Here is a 17,948-nt window from a genome sequence, read left to right as displayed (position 1 = left end):
TTACCTATGTGTTGTTTATGATCTTGCATGCTATCCGTTATTAGTAGAGGCTCTGGCCAAGTTTTTACTCTTAACTCCAAGAGGGAGTATTTATGCTCGATAGTGGGTTCATGCCTCCATTAAATCTGGGACAGTGACAGAAAGTTCTAAAGTTGTGGATGTGCTGTTGCCACTAGGGATAAAACATTGATGCTATGTCCGAGGATGTAGTTATTGATTACATTACGCACCATACTTAATGCAATTGTCTGTTGTTTTGCAACTTAATACTGGAAGGGGTTCGGATGATAACCTGAAGGTGGACTTTTTAGGCATAGATGCATGCTGGATAGCGGTCTATGTACTTTGTCGTAATGCCCAATTAAATCTCACAATATTTATCATATCATGTATGTGCATTGTTATGCCCTCTCTATTTGTCAATTGCCCGACTGTAATTTGTTCACCCAACATGCTATTTATCTTATGGGAGAGACACCTCTAGTGAACTGTGGACCCCGGTCCTATTCTTTACATCGCATACAATCTACTGCAATACTTGTTCTACTGTTTTCTGCAAACAATCATCTTCCACACAATACGGTTAATCCTTTGTTACAGCAAGCCGGTGAGATTGACAACCTCACTGTTTCGTTGGGGCAAAGTACTTTGGTTGTGTTGTGCAGGTTCCACGTTGGCGCCGGAATCGGCCGCACTACATCCCGCCGCCATCAACCTTCAACGTGCTTCTTGGCTCCTCCTGGTTCGATAAACCTTGGTTTCTTTCTGAGGGAAAATTTGCTGCTGTGCGCATCATACCTTCCTCTTGGGGTTCCCAACGAACGTGTGAGTTACACGCCATCAAGCATATTTTCTGGCGCCGTTGCCGGGGAGATCAAGACACGCTGCAAGGGGAGTCTCCACAATCCAATCTCTTTACTTTGTTTTTGTCTTGCTTTATTTTATTTACTTTCTTGTTTGCTGCATCATATCAAAACACAAAAAAATTAGTTGCTAGCTTTACTTTATTTACTGTCTTGCTCTCTATATCAAAAACACAAAAAAATTAGTTACTTGCATTTAGTCTACTTTTTGTTATCATGTCTAGCTCTGCACCTGTTACTTCTTCACCTGAGGAATTAGTTTTTACTTTTAAACAAGGGGATGAGGAGAGTTTTAAAGATGCTTGGTCGAGAATTTTTACTTCTTATCGTAAAGCTGAACCTCAAATGACGCTAAGTTTGCTCCTTAGTAATTTTTATTTTGGTCTTATGATTCGCTATAGATATGCCTTGGATGCTGTAGTGGGAGGAGATTTCCTTCATTGCAATGGGGATCAAGCTTTTAATGCCATAAAAAAGTTGGTTGCATCACATGATTCAGCTAATAACTTTGATTCAGCCCTTATTAGCATTTATAATAGATTAAACACTCTTGAGACAAGAGCATCTCGCTTGAATGAAAATTATAGATATGTTCGTAACCGTCTTGATCAAGTTTTAGTGAACTCTGAACCTTCATTATGGGATCCTACTATTAAAATTGTTATCGGTGACCAAACTCTTCATGCCAATTGTGATATTATGTCTGAATTTTGCTTAATGCCTAGGAGTATTCATGAATCTTTGCAACTTTGGGGATTCGTTGAAGGGGGAGAAGGAATAACTCTTATTGATAACTCTGTTATAATTCCTAAAGGAATAGCTGCGGGTGTGCATACAACCATTCTTGGGAGAACAATATCCATTGATTATCTTGTTATTGAATGTGCAGGAACAGGACAAATCACACTCGGAAGATCCCTGCTGAAACTATTGGGAGCAGTCATAGATATGGGAGAAGGCACCCTAAAATTCACCTCTACACCTGGGGGTAGACATATATTCCCTAAATCAAAGAGTAAGAAAAAGAACAAGAAAGGTAAGGGTAAAGCCCAAGGTAATGTCGATGCTTCATCTCTTGATAACACTTGATATACACTTTCTGCGCCTAGCTAAAAGGCGTTAAAGAAAAGCGCTTATGGGAGACAACCCATGTTTTTACTATAGTATCTTTGTTTTATATTTGAGTCTTGGAAGTTGTTTACTACTGTAGCAACCTCTCCTTATCTTAGTTTTGTGTTTTGTTGTGCCAAGTAAAGTCTTTGATAGTAAGGTTCATACTAGATTTGGATTACTGCGCAGTTACAGATTTCTTTGCTGTCACGAATTTCGACCTGCCTCTCTGTAGGTAGCTCAGAAAAATATGCCAATTTACGTGCGTGATCCTCAGATATGTACGCAACTTTCATTCAATTTGGGCATTTTCATTTGAGCAAGTCTGGTGCCATTTTAAAATTCGTCTTTACGAACTGTTCTGTTTTGACAGATTCTGCCTTTTATTTCGCATTGCCTCTTTTGCTATGTTGGATGAATTTCTTTGATCCATTAATGTCCAGTAGCTTTATGCAACGTCCAGAAGTGTTAAGAATGATTATGTCACCTCTGAACATGTTAATTTTTATTGTGCACTAACCCTCTAATGAGTTGTTTTGAGTTTGGTGTGGAGGAAGTTTTCAAGGATCAAGAGAGGAGTATGATATACTAAGATCAAGAGGAGTGAAAGCTCTAAGCTTGGGGATGCCCCGGTGGTTCACCCCTGCATATTTTAAGAAGACTCAAGCGTCTAAGCTTGGGGATGCCCAAGGCATCCCCTTCTTCATCGACAACATCATCAGGTTCCTCCCCTGAAACTATATTTTTATTCAGTCACATCTTATGTACTTTGCTTGGAGCGTCTTTTTGTTTTTGTTTTTATTTTGTTTGAATAAAATGGATCCTAGCATTCATTGTGTGGGAGAGAGACACGCTCCGCTGTTGCATATGGACAAATATGTCCTTAGGCTTTACTCATAGTATTCATGGCGAAGGTTGAATCTTCTTCGTTAAATTGTTATATGGTTGGAATCGGGAAATGCTACATGTAGTAATTCTAAAATGTCTTGGATAATTTGATACTTGGCAATTGTAGTGCTCATGTTTAAGCTCTTGCATCATATACTTTGCACCCATTAATGAAGAAATACATAGAGCTTGCTAAAATTTGGTTTGCATATTTGGTCTCTCTAAAGTCTAGATAATTTCTAGTATTGAGTTTTGAACAACAAGGAAGACGGTGTAGAGTCTTATAATGTTTACAATATGTCTTTTATGTAAGTTTTGCTGCACCGGTTCATCCTTGTGTTTGTTTCAAATAACCTTGCTAGTCTAAACCTTGTATCGAGAGGGAATACTTCTCATGCATCCAAAATCCTTGAGCCAACCACTAAGCCATTTGTGTCCACCATACCTACCTACTACATGGTATTTCTCCGTCATTCCAAAGTAAATTGCTTGAGTGCTACCTTTAAATTTCCATCATTCGCCTTTGCAATATATAGCTCATGGGACAAAATAGCCTTAAAAACTATTGTGGTATTGAATATGTACTTATGCACTTTATCTCTTATTAAGTTGCTTGTTGTGCGATAACCATGCTTCTGGGGACGCCATCAACTCTTTGTTAAATATCATGTGAGTTGCTATGCATGTCCGTCTTGTCTGAAGTAAGAGAGATCTACCACTTTAATGGTTAGAGCATGCATATTGTTAGAGAAGAACATTGGGCCGCTAACTAAAGCCATAAATCATGGTGGAAGTTTCAGTTTTGGACATATATCCTCAATCTCATATGAGAACACTAATTGTTGCTACATGCTTATGCATTAAAGAGGAGTCCATTATCTGTTGTCCATGTTGTCCCGGTATGGATGTCTATGCATGAGGCTTGCAACTTGTAAGATATAACTTACATAATACATATGCTTTATTACTACCGTTGACAAAATTGTTTCATGTTTTCAAAATAAAAGCTCTAGCACAAATATAGCAATCGATGCTTTCCTCTTTGAAGGACCTTTCTTTTACTTTTATGTTGAGTCAGTTCACCTATCTCTCTCCACCTCAAGAAGCAAACACTTGTGTGAACTGTGCATTGATTCCTACATACTTGCATATTGCACTTGTTATATTACTCTATGTTGACAATTATCCATGAGATATACATGTTATAAGTTGAAAGCAACCGCTGAAACTTAATCTTCCTTTGTGTTGCTTCAATACCTTTACTTTGATTTATTGCTTTATGAGTTAACTCTTATGCAAGACTTATTGATGCTTGTCTTGAAGTACTATTCATGAAAAGTCTTTGCTTTATGATTCATTTGTTTACTCATGTCATTTCCATTGTTTTGATCGCTGCATTCAGTACATATGCTTACAATAGTATGATCAAGTTTATGATGGCATGTCACTCCAGAAATTATCTTTGTTATCGTTTACCTGCTCGGGACGAGCAGGAACTAAGCTTGGGGATGCTGATACGTCTCCGACGTATCGATAATTTCTTATGTTCCATGCCGCATTATTGATGATATCTACATGTTTTATACACATTATATGTCGTATTTATGCATTTTCCGGCACTAACCTATTAACGAGATGCCGAAGAGCCAGTTGCTGTTTTCTGCTATTTTTGGTTTCAGAAATCCTAGTAAAGAAATATTCTCGGAATTGGACGAAATCAACGCCCAGGGTCCTATTTTGCCACGAAGCTTCCAGAAGTCCGAGGGAGAGTCGAAGTGGGGCCACGAGGTGGCGACACACCAGGGCGGCGCGGCCCAGGCCCTGGCCGCTCCGGCCTGTAGTGTGGGCCCCTCGCGTCGCCTCCTGACCTACCCTTTCGCCTACTTAAAGCCTCCGTCGCGAAACCCCCAGTACCGAGAGCCACGATACGGAAAACCTTACTGAGACGCCGCCACCGCCAATCCCATCTCGGGGGATTCTGGAGATCACCTCCGGCACCCTGCCGGAGAGGGGAATCATCTCCCGGAGGACTCTTCACCGCCATGGTCGCCTCCGGAGTGATGAGTGAGTAGTTCACCCCTGGACTATGGGTCCATAGCAGTAGCTAGATGGTCGTCTTCTCCTTATGTGCTTCATTGTTGGATCTTGTGAGCTGCCTAACATGATCAAGATCATCTATGTGTAATGCTATATGTTGTGTTTATCGGGATCCGATGGATAGAGAATACTATGTTATGTTAATTATCAATCTATTACCTATGTGTTATTTATGATCTTGCATGCTCTCCCTTATTAGTAGAGGCTCTGGCCAAGTTTTTACTCTTAACTCCAAGAGGGAGTATTTATGCTCGATAGTGGGTTCATGCCTCCATTAAATCTGGGACAGTGACAGAAAGTTCTAAGGTTGTGGATGTGCTGTTGCCACTAGGGATAAAACATTGATGCTATGTCCGAGGATGTAGTTATTGATTACATTACGCACCATACTTAATGTAATTGTCTGTTGTTTTGCAACTTAATACTGGAAGGGGTTCGGATGATAACCTGAAGGTGGACTTTTTAGGCATAGATGCATGCTGGATAGCGGTCTATGTACTTTGTCGTAATGCCCAATTAAATCTCACAATATTTATCATATCATGTATGTGCATTGTTATGCCCTCTCTATTTGTCAATTGCCCGACTGTAATTTGTTCACCCAACATGCTATTTATCTTATGGGAGAGACACCTCTAGTGAACTGTGGACCCCGGTCCTATTCTTTACATCGCATACAATCTACTGCAATACTTGTTCTACTATTTTCTGCAAACAATCATCTTCCACACAATACGGTTAATCCTTTGTTACAGCAAGCAGGTGAGATTGACAACCTCACTGTTTCGTTGGGGCAAAGTACTTTGGTTGTGTTGTGCAGGTTCCACGTTGGCGCCGGAATCCCTGGTGTTGAGCCGCACTACATCCCGCCGCCATCAACCTTCAACGTGCTTCTTGGCTCCTCCTGGTTCGATAAACCTTGGTTTCTTTCTGAGGGAAAACTTGCTGCTGTGCGCATCATACCTTCCTCTTGGGGTTCCCAACGAACGTGTGAGTTACACGCCATCAGTGCCCAGCATCGGTGGCCCTGGCAATGATAGCCGCCAGGGAGTCCACCATGAAGTCAAACAGGATCGGGGATAGCGGGTCTCCTTGCCTCACACCCCGAGCGTTCCTGAAGTTCTCCCCGATGACACCGTTAACGTTGACAGCAATCTGGCCACCCGAGACTAGCTGCATCAAGCGGTGGACAATCATGGGAGAGAAACCCTTCCTTAACAGAACTTCTCTCAGGAAGTCCCAACTTACCCGATCGAAGGCTTTCTCAAAGTCCAGTTTGAGGAGAAGGCCCTTGAGCTTCTTGACCCTCAACTCACGGGCAATCTCATGCAAGGCGAGCACACCCTCGTGCAGGCATCTGCTCCTGATGAAGGACGATTGACTACGGTCTATAGTCCTATGCGCAAGTGGTGCAAGACGGGTAGCGTAAGCCTTGGCGACGAATTTAAAAATGACATTTATGAGAGCGATAGGTCTAAATTGCTTGATGGTGTCCGCTCCCTGGATTTTCGGAATAAGGGATATGACTCCAAAATTAAGGCACGCAATGTCGACCCTCCCTTGGGCAAAGTCATTGAGAATCTGGAGAATGAGAGTTCTAAGGATGTCCCAGAATTTCTTGAAAAAGAGGACCGGTAACCCATCCGGACCCGGGTCCGAGTCAGGTTTCATGCCCTCCAAAACCTCATCAAGCTCGTCAGGAGTAAAGGTGAGCTCCAAACCCCTATTCTCCTCCTCGGAGATCCTCTTGTCAGCTGGCCACAGGTCCTGAGCTAGGGAGAAGGCCCTTTCCTCCCCCTCGGCACCCATCAAGCCTTAGTAAAAATGATATACGTGCCCCATCATCTCCTGCTGGTCAGAAATTTCCCCATTGTCCGTCAGTAGGCGAGGAATAAGACACTTCCTACGCCTCCCATTGGCAAAAGCATGGAAGAAGGCGGTACAGGAGTCCCCTTTAAGGGTCCATTGAAGCCTGCTGCGTTGTCGCCAGTAATCCTCTTCCGCGCCATCCAGCTGCACGATCTGGTCCTCTAGGAAGTATCGGAGGGCCCAACCCTCCTCATCAAGTCCAGACGAGTCGGCAAGCTCGTCAAGCTCCTTAATCTGGGAGAGGAGGTTATCCCGAGCCTCCCTCCGTAGTTTGCCAAGATTGCCCCCCCACCCACGAAGATGTTGGCGAAGGCACCTCGCGATGCATTGCCAGAGGTCAATGCTGCACCGGTGAGGCCCCTTCTCCTGGATGCAGAAGGTCAACTTATCCTTGACCATCTGCTCGAAGCCAGCTACCCTTAGCCACCAGGATTGGAAGAAAAACCTCGCCGGCCGGTGAATCCCCTGTTCGCCGTCATCCAAGAGAAGAGGACAGTGGTCAGAGCCCACACGGGTGACCGCCGTAAGAGAGCACAGAGGGAAAAGCGTCTCCCAGGAAGGAGAGACGAAGACCCTATCAAGGACCGAGCGGATAGGGGATAGCTGCTTATTGGTCCAAGTGAACCTAGCCCCGGTTCGATTGAGCTCTCTAAGGGAGAGGGAAGCAATAGTGTCGTTAAATTGGCGCACCCTTGGCCAATTGATATTGGCATTGCTCTTGTCCCTGGGTCCGCGAATGAGATTGAAGTCGCCCCCCACAATGAGGGGAAACCTGCAGTTACCAACCTCGGCAGACAGTTCCTCCAGGAACTCCCTAGTCCTGGAGTGGTCAGCCGGGCCATAGACCAGAATACAGGTCCATTTGACCCTTTGGCTGCGATGGAAAAGGTTGGCGCTGATGAAGAACCTCCCCTTCCGCCAGGTCCCTACCTCAAAGCAGGCATCACGGAACCCCAGGAGCATCCCCCCGGATTGTCCTGTGGCCGGCAACCAGTTCCAGCAGAACTGGCCGCCGCACTCTAGGCTCCGAAGCTCCGAGTCCGTGAAGTCTTGTCGGACCGTCTCCTGAAGGCCTAGAATGTCCACCCTGTCACGCTGCATGTAGTCGCGGAGCTGGGTACGACGCCCTTGTCCCCCAAAGCCCCGTAGGTTGTAGATCAAAGCTCTCATTTGGAAGCGCGCTTCTTGTACTGTCTCTTCGAAACAGCGAGCACTGGGGCCTTAGCACACTTCCGCCTTGGACGGGAACGCGAGGGGCCGGACCCTTCACAGGCCCCACGGTGGTAGCCAGTGTTGTGGATGCTGGCTCCGGGGCCCCTGCCCCGGTTGGGTGCGACGAAGCGGGGGGCTCAGCCTCAGCCTCACCCCCGGCCTGCTCCGCCCTGAGAGCAGGTTGCTTGTTTGGAGTACGGGTCTTCTAGATTCGTGTAGCCATGCGACGGCCTTTGAGACTTTTCTTCGAGTCGTTCCATAAACTCGTTGAATTTCTGTGACAAACTAGACACAAGAGTAGACTGAGGGCAAGCACAAATCATAGAGAACAGGAATAGAATGGAATAAGGAAAATATTATCAGTATATATTTGGTTAGACTATTTAATCATTAATTCCAGTAAAAATGACGGCCACTCCGAACCCTAGACCTTTTGGGTTGAGAGTCTCCCAATCAAACTCCTCTCCTCTCCCTCCTCTCCCTGGCGGCCTCGCCGGTCGGTGCGGATGGGGGCCGACCTCCCCTAGATATATTAGGGTCAAGTTTAGGTCTACGTTACTAGGGTTTCAGCGAGCATGTTGGTGTTTGGCGCTATGCTAGCGCCATATAGCCAGCTCCTGGAATTTCATCGCGGCAGTGGGAGTGTGTCTTTTTTTTTTTGCTTAGCTGACGATTCTTTGTTGTAGAGAGTGAGGCCAAAAGCTTGATCTGACGGATCAAGCACAAACAAACCTTGTTCTAGTGGTGGTGATCCAAATCTCAATGACATGGTTATGCTAATTCCTTCTAATCCTAAAGAGCCAAGTGGTATCAACTAGATAGCATATGCCTCATACTTTGTTGGTCGAAACAAGTACTAACATTCAGGGATGGAGTAAGTGAGGTCGGGTAGGATGCACAATATATTGATATTTGTGCCATCACACTAAGCTCACTTGCTCCACCCCCGAGTGTACAGATGACCAAACATTCTAATCATCGGCACTAAAATGGAAGAAAGAGCCAAGTGGTATCAACTAGATATCATATGCCTCATAATTTGTTGGTCGAAACAAATATTAACATTTAGAGATGGTGTAAGTGAAGCCAAGTAGGATGCACAACAAATTTATAAGGAGAACAGTTATAACCAGAGAATGCCCATTTTATTTCTATAGGCTATACTTTTCAGAGAAACATGTACAACATATACACATATATAGCAACCAAACCACTGAGCATGAGCATATAAACTGCAATCATTTTGAGCAACCAGTGAGCCTGATAGACAGAGCAGTAGCAGCAGCATTTCCTTTTATTTTCTAGCAGTAGCAATAAACTAATTCTCATAACTTATTGTACCTTCCTGATTTTCATTGTTTCCCTTCTTTCAATTAATCACACCTACTTGCTTCAGGTGAGGAGCGGGAGCGGTTCACCACCTTCACAATTGCTCCATGGCACAAGCAGGCATGCCCTACTCTTCACAAACTCACAATTGCCTTCCGATGAGAATCCTTTTTTTTAAACAGAAGGCCAAAGGCCCGGCTTTATAGATAAAGCGGCATCACCGACGAATAAGTTCTTACAACACCACGGGTCCTAGACCCACCACACCTCAAACAGATAACAAGCGACTACAAAACATCCGACGGGGCATAAAAAGTATCAAGTTATGAGGGTACAACACATGAGAGCACGCCCAGCAAAGCACGGCCAGCACATATCACCCCGTTTCTTCATTCCGCACCCGTTGTTGCAGCTTCCGGATCTCGTCCATCGTCACGTCAAGCAGCCCTCGGTCCTTCGTTCTGACCAGAGCCCTCCAACGCTGCATGTATAGCACCATTTGAAACATCGCATCAGCCGGAGAGTTAATCATTTTCCTTTCGATAGCCAGTTTATTCCTAATATTCCATAGAGTCCAGCATTGCGCCGCAAAAGTAAACCAAGCTATCCTACGCAGGGGCCCCGATAGGCTATGGACGATCGCGAGAAACTGCCCAGTTCCTGCCGGATTCCAAGCGTCACCAAGGAGTTCCCGCACTCCCGCCCACATAAACTTAGCTAGGGCACAGCCAAAGAAAATGTGAGCACAGTCCTCTCTATCCCCACAGAGAGCACAATTCCCATCGGATGGGCCATGCCGTTTGACCAGCTGATCCCCAGACGGAAGGCGTCCCCTGAGCAGCTGCCATAGGAAGATCCTAATCTTAGGCGGGACCCTAATTTTCCACACGTCTTTAAGATGAGTGACCACCGCACCCAAGGACATCCTGTGATAAATGGAGGTAGTGGAGTATTCCCCCGAAGCCTCCAGTCCCCAAGACACCAAGTCCGGACCCGTATCAAAAGGGTGGAGGTCAAAAATCCTGCATAAGTTCGACCATTCCACCGTTTCCGCCAACCCAAAGGCGCGTCTGAATCTAATGTGCCACCCCCCGTCATTGCGGACCCCTGCCACTGTAGCAAAGGGGTTGTCACACACCTCGAAAAGACGAGGAAAGCTCTCTCTTAGTGGCCCATTCCCGGTCCACCAATCAAGCCAAAAATAGGTTCGGGCCCCGTCCCTTACCTGGTGTTTCGCCCCCAATTTGAAATACCATTTTATCTTGTGGATGGAATTCCAGAATTGGGACCCTTTCGTTGGCACGAGAGGCGAGAAGAGGTCATTGTCTCCCAGGTATTTGGCGCGAATCAGGTCTGCCCATAGACCATCCGCATTCTGGTAGAGCTTCCAGACCCACTTCAGCATCAAGGCAATGTTCATAAACTTCGTGTTAAGGATCCCCAGACCCCCGAACGCTTTCGGCCTACATACAGTGGCCCAGTCCACCATGTGATACTTCCTTTTGTTCCCAACCCCTTCCCAAAAGAAGCGGGACCTGGACTTGTTCATCGTCCCATGCGTGGATTCGTGAAGCAGGTAAATGCCCATCGCAAACATGGGAAGGCTCGACAGACAAGAGTTCGTCAATTCCAGTCTGCCCGCCGAGGCGAGGAACAGCCCTTGCCAAGGGTCAACCCTATGACCCACCTTCTCAGTGAGGAAGTGCCAGTCCGCCACTGAGAGGGATTTATCCGAGACCGGGAGCCCCAAATACTTGATTGGAAGGGTTCCCAATTTGCAGTTCAGGCCGTCCGCAACCCTGCGTCGCACCTCGTCGGTGACCCCTGTCACCACCGCCTCGCTTTTCGCCAGGTTAATCTTAAGTCCTGACATGTTCTCGAAGCAAAGCAGAATGGTCTTAAGGTTGGCCACCCCCAGGTAAGACGGCTCCACCAAGACCAAAGTATCATCCGCATACTGCAGATGAGTGACTCCCCCTGGAATCAGGTGTGAGACCACACCCTGAATGTGCCTAGCCTGATTAGCCTTAGTGAGGATGGCCGCCAGCGCATCCACCATAAAGTCGAACAGGATAGGGGATAAGGGGTCCCCCTGACGCACTCCCCGTGCATTCCTAAAATAGGGGCCTATCTCCCCATTAATATTTACAGCGGTCTGGCCCCCAGACACCAACTGCATCAAGCGATGAGTCAATACTGCCGAGAACCCTTTCCTCAGCAATACCTCCCGCAGGAAACCCCAGTCAACTCTGTCGTAGGCCTTCTCGAAGTCCAGTTTGAGGAGTAGACCTTTAAGCTTCTTAGATCTGAGCTCATGAGCGATTTCGTGTAGTGCCAGCACACCCTCGTGAAGGCATCTACCCTTTATGAAAGCAGTTTGGCTACGATCAATCGTCCTGTGCGCTATCGGGGTGAGTCTAGACGCGTAGGCCTTAGCTATGAATTTAAAGATGACATTGATAAGGGCTATGGGTCTAAACTGTTTGACCGTATCCGCCCCTTTCACTTTCGGGATTAGCGAGAGGATCCCGTAGTTAAGGCGGGAGATGTCAACCCTCCCTAGGGCAAAATCATTAAGGATGGCAAGGATCGGACCCTTGAGAATCTCCCAGAATCTCTTGAAAAACGCCACCGGGAAACCATCCGGCCCTGGAGCGGAGTCAGGCTTCATGTCTGCCAGCACCTGGTCCAGCTCATCCGGGGTGAACGTTAGTTCCATCGCGGCGTTTTCCTCGGCTGCCACTTGCCGATCAGCCGGCCAGAGGTCCGCGGCCAAGGAGAAGACCCTCTCCTCCCCAGTAGCTCCCATCAACCCCTGATAGAAACCGTAAACATGCTCCACCAGATCTTTCTGTTCCGAGATCTCCCCTGTCTCAGTTAGAAGTCTGGGAATTAAACATTTTCGACGTCTCCCGTTCGCGAAAGCATGGAAGTACGCCGTGCAGGCATCCCCTTTAAGGGTCCACTGAAGGCGGCTCCGTTGGCGCCAGTATTCCTCGTCTAAGGCATCCAGCTGGGTAATCTGGTCCTCGAGGTGATATCGGAGTGCCCAGCCCTCCTCATCGAGTCCTGCGGCATCAGCCTGGCTGTCAAGAGAAGCAACCTCCCGAAGCAGCTCCTCTCGAAAGGACCGCTTCTCCTTTCCAAGGTTAGCACCCCACCCCTTGAGGAACAGCCGCAAGCCTCTAGCAATCCCCTGCCAGACATCAATACTACAGCGGTGCGGCCCAGAATCCACCATAGCTCGCAGGATTGAAAGAAAAACCTGGGTGATCGACGGATGCCCTTTTCCCCATTATCGAGGATAAGAGGGCAGTGATCAGACCCAATCCTGGTGATCGCCACCAGCGAGCACAAAGGGAAGAGGGTTTCCCAGCTATTGGACACAAACACCCTATCCAACACTGCCCTAATGGGGGCGGCTTGGTTATTAGTCCAGGTGAAACGGGCCCCTGCCCGACAGACTTCCCTAAGCGCAAGGCCAGCCAGCACATCGTTAAAACGACGCACCCTTGGCCAGTTAACAATCCCGTTGCTCTTATCCGCCACCCTGCGGACAAGGTTGAAATCCCCTCCCACCACCAATGGGAGGGGACAAGCCAGGACCTCAGCCTCTAGTTCCCCCAGGAACTCTGCCGTCCTAGCATGGTCCGCCGGTCCATATATTAACATGAACCGCCATTTAAGGTTCAGGTTTCGTTGTAGAATGTCCGCGCTTAGAAAGAAGGAACCCATCTTCCAACTCCCCACCTCAAAACAGGTGTCTCGAAAGCCGAGAAGCATACCGCCCGAACGCCCCTGCGCTGGTAGCCAGTTCCAAGCGAACTGGCCCCCTTGTTCGAGGCGTCGGAGTTCTACCGTAGAGAAGTCCTGCTTAATAGTCTCCTGAAGGCCAATAATATCCACCCGTTCCTTGTGTATCGTGTCCTTGAGTTGGGAGCACCTCCCTGGTGCACCGAAACCCCGAATGTTTTGGATAAGGAACCTCATGGCGCGGTTTTCCTTTTGGAGCTCCCTTTCCGTACCGTGAGGTTCGATTTGCGCCCCTTGCGCCGATGAGAATCCTTTTTAAACCGCCAATCATACAAACAACTAGCATTTATATCACAAGTACTGAAAATCAATTCAAACTGTTGGCTTTTAATCTTGATTTGTATCTGCATTAGTTCTTTTAGTTCTGCATGTAGTAGTCATGGGCAGGTAAGCTCCACCTGAGCGTGTACGGCCAGAATGTAGGAGCTGATCGCTCAGCTCCTTGGCCTCTCTCTGCTACCTCACGTAGCTCTCACGAGAAATACACAGAGACAAGTATATCTTTGGTTTTGGCTGAATCACACAGCCCTCTCGCCTTTTCTCTTCTTAATATCTGAAATAAACTTGATGAGTACATGGGCTTAAGTACACGCACGCACAGCTGGGGCACCACTTCTGCCACTAACCTATGCACGCACGAACTAAAGCCACTACTACCGGCCACTAACACTTGACCCGACCATGCACTAGCTAACCAACTAACTAACTATGACCACGTCTTCCTCCTAGACACGCTCTAGGAGAAACAACACGGCCATACTCGACCAGCTACACATGCACACATGCAGCTAGCTAGCCCAGGACACGCACAATAGCCTCTCGCCACCGTTGGCATCTCGCCGGAACGCCGCATCGCATGTGTACCTATGGGGTCAAAACTAGAGCGCATTGAAACTAGGGCACTCCACTATAGACTTACACAGTTCTCCATCGAATATATGGTCCATCTACATTGACAACAATCCACCATGTTGGAAGGAGGCTCACATCTTATCATGCTTTGCCAGTGCAAATACAATGTACGGCAACAACATTGAAGCATAACAAATGTAGGATTGCACATTTACACACATGGAGCAATCTGATGTAAGAATGTATGTGACATATGAGCATCTACACACACATCATGATTTTTTCTGTAGTTTGATGAACTTGTACATGTCCAATTTCCATCTACACACAACGCACCTGTGGGGAAGGGACTTGAGGTTGGAGGCGAGGGATGATGCGTGGTGGTGGACGCAGGCGGCGGCACCGAGGGAGAAGGCGCCGATCCAGGTGGTGGCGCCGAGGGCGAAGGCGCCAGCCCACGCCGAAGCGGGTTCTGCAGGTGGTGGCGGGGATGCGTGGAGCGTGGAGGCATCCGACCATCGCGGAGGAAGGAGGCGGAAGCGCGCTCCATCTAGGCCGGCCGTCGCGGGGGCAGGCGGCGGCAGTCGAGGCCAGCCGTCTCGGGGGTAGGTGGCGGCTGCGAGATCCGTGGAGGCCGCCCAGCGCAGGAGAAGGGGGCGGCGTCGAAGGGGACGCGCTACGTGGCCATCGTGGCCGTCGAAGGGGGCGGCGTCGATTTGGGGAGGGATACGGGCGAGGGGAGGAGGAGGGGATACGGGCGAGAGGGAGAGGGGAGGAGGTTCTCCCAACGAAAAAATGGAAACATGAAACATAGATCCCAAATCCAAGGTAAAAAAATAAGAAATCGGGAGAAATCAGAGCGAGAGAACTAAGATCTAACCTTCCCACCTTTGTCTTGCTCTCTCATTTCACAAATTTGCGCCAACAGTTGCCATTCTCCTCCTTTATAGTGACCTTTCGCTTAAGTGGCGTGATGCATGGGCAGGTAGGGCATCATGTCAGGGGCACTACACCATACCCCGACCATGAAGGACGGGAGGCCGAAGAGGAGCACGACATCTCTTGCCGGCTGGCGTTGCCACAACTCGTCACCATAGAATGGGTAGAAGAAGAATGGTTGGGGGAAAGGGGAGGCAATGGGGACATTAGGCACGGGCACGGGGATGGATCGAGCTACCATCTTGTACTAAAGCTGAGTTGAATAAGTTGTGGTTCTCACCCTGAGGTGCATATGTGGTGGGTCCTGCTCTGAGGTGGATATGTGGCGGGTCCCCTTCTCAGTGGACAGTTTGTGGGTCCTGTGCCAAGGTGGATAAGTTCTGGGTCCTGGTCACCTCACATGATCCAAAATACTAAGTATGTCTCCTGCACTTAATTAAGGCCGATGTCTGGCCATGAGAAACGCCGTGCGAGAGCTATTTGTGTGAACGATATCACTCTCCTGGCAATACCACACAAAAGCGTCGCACATGAGCTATTGTCACCCTTTTTGTGTAGCGGGAGAGAATATCTTTTTTTCATGTATTTCATCTAAGCAAAAAATATGATATGCCATATAACTTGAGAAGTGGGATGATTGTGGTAACATAATACATCCTAGAGAAGTAGTATACAATCTAATAAATGAAATGTTTTTTATATCAAACATACGGGTTATTACCTACTATGAAGATTTGAACATAGAGTAGTAATATATGCATGACATTAGTCTATATTACTTCTTACAGCTTACTATGAGTAACCTTATTTCAGCAATCAATTTTTGTGGGAGGATTTGTTTGCGGGATTTTCAAATTTATTCGATAACACACCAAGCATAACACTGTAGACTGTAGTACAACTTAACACACACTCAAGGCACTCAGCACTAAAATTATTAAGTTCTAGCAGGTTACACACACAGACTGCAACTGGACACCTCTGCACTCTCCCTTTCGTTCCTTGCCGACGTACGCTGCCGATGGATGCTCGGCCGTATACGATGCATGCATTGCATGGAGCCATGGGCGAGTAGCAGTGGATGCCAGCTACATGTCAATCACTTCTGTTGGAGCTGCTTGACGAGTCCGAGGTTGATGATGCCCCACGCGGAGCGCGGCCACTCCTTGTCCATGGCCTTGTCCCTCATCACCCTCCCCCACGACACCCACCCTTCCCACGACATCCTCTTGTCCCAGCTGCTTCCCCACTCCAGCACCAGCCTCAGCCCCTCCTCCGCCGCTGCGACCGCCTCTTCCCACCTCCCGCCACCGTTCAGCAGCACCTGTGCCAGCACCAGCCACGGCTCCCCCACGAACGGATTCTTCTCGATGCTCTGCCGCAGCAGCGACTCTATTTTCGTCCAGTCACCGTCGACGCCTTTCACGTCGCTGCATATCGCCTCCCAGTACAGGTCCCTTGCCGCGATCTGCTCGTCGGGGTCCAGCACCTTCCTGCACCGGTCGAACACCGGCGGAATGGAGAGCTCCAGCCCCGCGTCCTCATCCACGTTGTGGTCGATGGCGTCATTTTCCATGCGGCGGATGCGCTCGTCGGTGGCGATGAGGCGGTAGATGGCGGCCAGCCTGGACATGACGCACATCCACAGCCCCGGCTTGCCGGTGCCTGGCCAGAGTGCGGCCCAGTTGTCGCCGGTGAACTCCAGGCGTCCGTCCTCGTTGCCGAACAGCTTGTCCTGGTAATCTGTGTACTGGTCGCTGAAGTCGGCGACTGTCATCAGCACGAACACCGCCAGTACCCTCCGAGACAGCGCCACTGGCTCCCCCGTCCGGATGTGCGGCGCGACCACGCCCTCCTCCGGCACCACCGACCGCAGCTTCACCCGCCACGCCTCCGACCTCGCGTACTCGCCGTTGGCAGCCTTGACGAGGGAGGCCTCGGCTTTGGCGAGGTGGTCCCTGAGCTCTGCGTCGGTGTAACGGAGGTGTAGGTCATCGTGCATGAGAGCGTGGCGCGGGACGACGCAGAAGAGGTGCACGAGGCGCTCGGCGGCGTCGCCGATGATGGCGCGGACGCGTGCGCGGCTCACGTCGGGCTCGAAGATGGCGAGGTTGACGTAAGAGTTGGAGTAGGAAGAGTGGTAGAGGCCGCAGCGTGACACGGAGTCCGGCGCGCCCCACAGGTGGAGGATGCGGTAGACGTCCACGAGGTGGTCCAGGAAGGTGCCGTGCTTGTGGTAGCACTCGCCGGCACCAGCAGAGACGAGGACGGACACCAGCGAGGGGAGCTCCGGGTCGACGGCGGCGAGGTCGCCGCGGAGAAACGGCCGCGCGGCGGCGAGGAGGGACGGAAGCGCGTCGTGCGATGAGCCTGCTGTGCCGTTGGTGCTGCTGCTGCTGTTCTTGGTCGCCATGATCGATTCAGGTGGTGGGTATGCTTGGTGTGCGCTTCTCTGTTTCACACTTTCACCTGTGTTGTGTGGACTGCATTCTGATACCTGGAGTCTATTTATCAGCGGTCTCCTTGGCTACACGTACGGCCATTACCATAAAATTTTACAAGTTTGTTGGATCAAACTAACAATTCAGTGGGCGCATGCAGCAGAGCATTCACGTACGATTTTCCAGGACGGTGTTTTTCTTGCAAGCTTGCATTGTCACGTAGTACGAACCTAAGCTAGGCTAGCTGGTGTCCCTTGGATGTTCATGGAATGGCTCCAAGTTAGCTTTGAAGCGCTCCGTTGGAGCCTAGCTTAGCTGGTGTTTCACGAGCTATCTACTCTGACGTGCACCGATCAGCTGAGGTACGTTCATGATCGATGCGTCCATTTCAGATGAGATGAGATGAGATGTGATCGACTTTGCTTTTGGATCACTATTCCAACCACTACGGGAAAAAAAGGCCAGTGCCGTGCAGGGCTCTTTGCCGTGTGCTGCCAGCACCCTTTGCCGTGCGAAGATTCTTTACCGTGCGCCT

General features: G+C 48.9%; 2 protein-coding genes across 2 annotated transcripts; both read right to left on the bottom strand.

Moving 5' to 3' along the window:
• Positions 1 to 6,773: 6,773 nt before the first annotated feature.
• LOC139839051 (uncharacterized) lies at positions 6,774 to 7,997 on the bottom strand. The gene has a single exon (XM_071829096.1). It carries the CDS (start codon positions 7,995 to 7,997, stop codon positions 6,774 to 6,776), a length of 1,224 nt encoding a protein of 407 aa, XP_071685197.1.
• A 7,809-nt stretch (positions 7,998 to 15,806) lies between these two features.
• Positions 15,807 to 17,427, bottom strand: LOC127293488 (uncharacterized). The gene has a single exon (XM_051323122.2). It carries the CDS (start codon positions 17,383 to 17,385, stop codon positions 16,072 to 16,074), a length of 1,314 nt encoding a protein of 437 aa, XP_051179082.1. The 5' UTR covers positions 17,386 to 17,427; the 3' UTR covers positions 15,807 to 16,071.
• Positions 17,428 to 17,948: the final 521 nt, after the last annotated feature.

The sequence above is a fragment of the Lolium perenne genome, chromosome 4 (genome assembly GCF_019359855.2).
Source record: "Lolium perenne isolate Kyuss_39 chromosome 4, Kyuss_2.0, whole genome shotgun sequence".
Classification (NCBI taxonomy): Eukaryota; Viridiplantae; Streptophyta; class Magnoliopsida; order Poales; family Poaceae; genus Lolium; species Lolium perenne.
This window is presented reverse-complemented; position numbering and strand designations above follow the sequence as displayed.

What these genes read in the sequence shown, in the direction of transcription:
- LOC139839051 (XM_071829096.1), bottom strand. Translation starts at nt 7,997, where the DNA reads ATGAGAGCTTTGATCTACAACCTACGGGGCTTTGGGGGACAAGGGCGT.
- LOC127293488 (XM_051323122.2), bottom strand. Translation starts at nt 17,385, where the DNA reads ATGGCGACCAAGAACAGCAGCAGCAGCACCAACGGCACAGCAGGCTCA.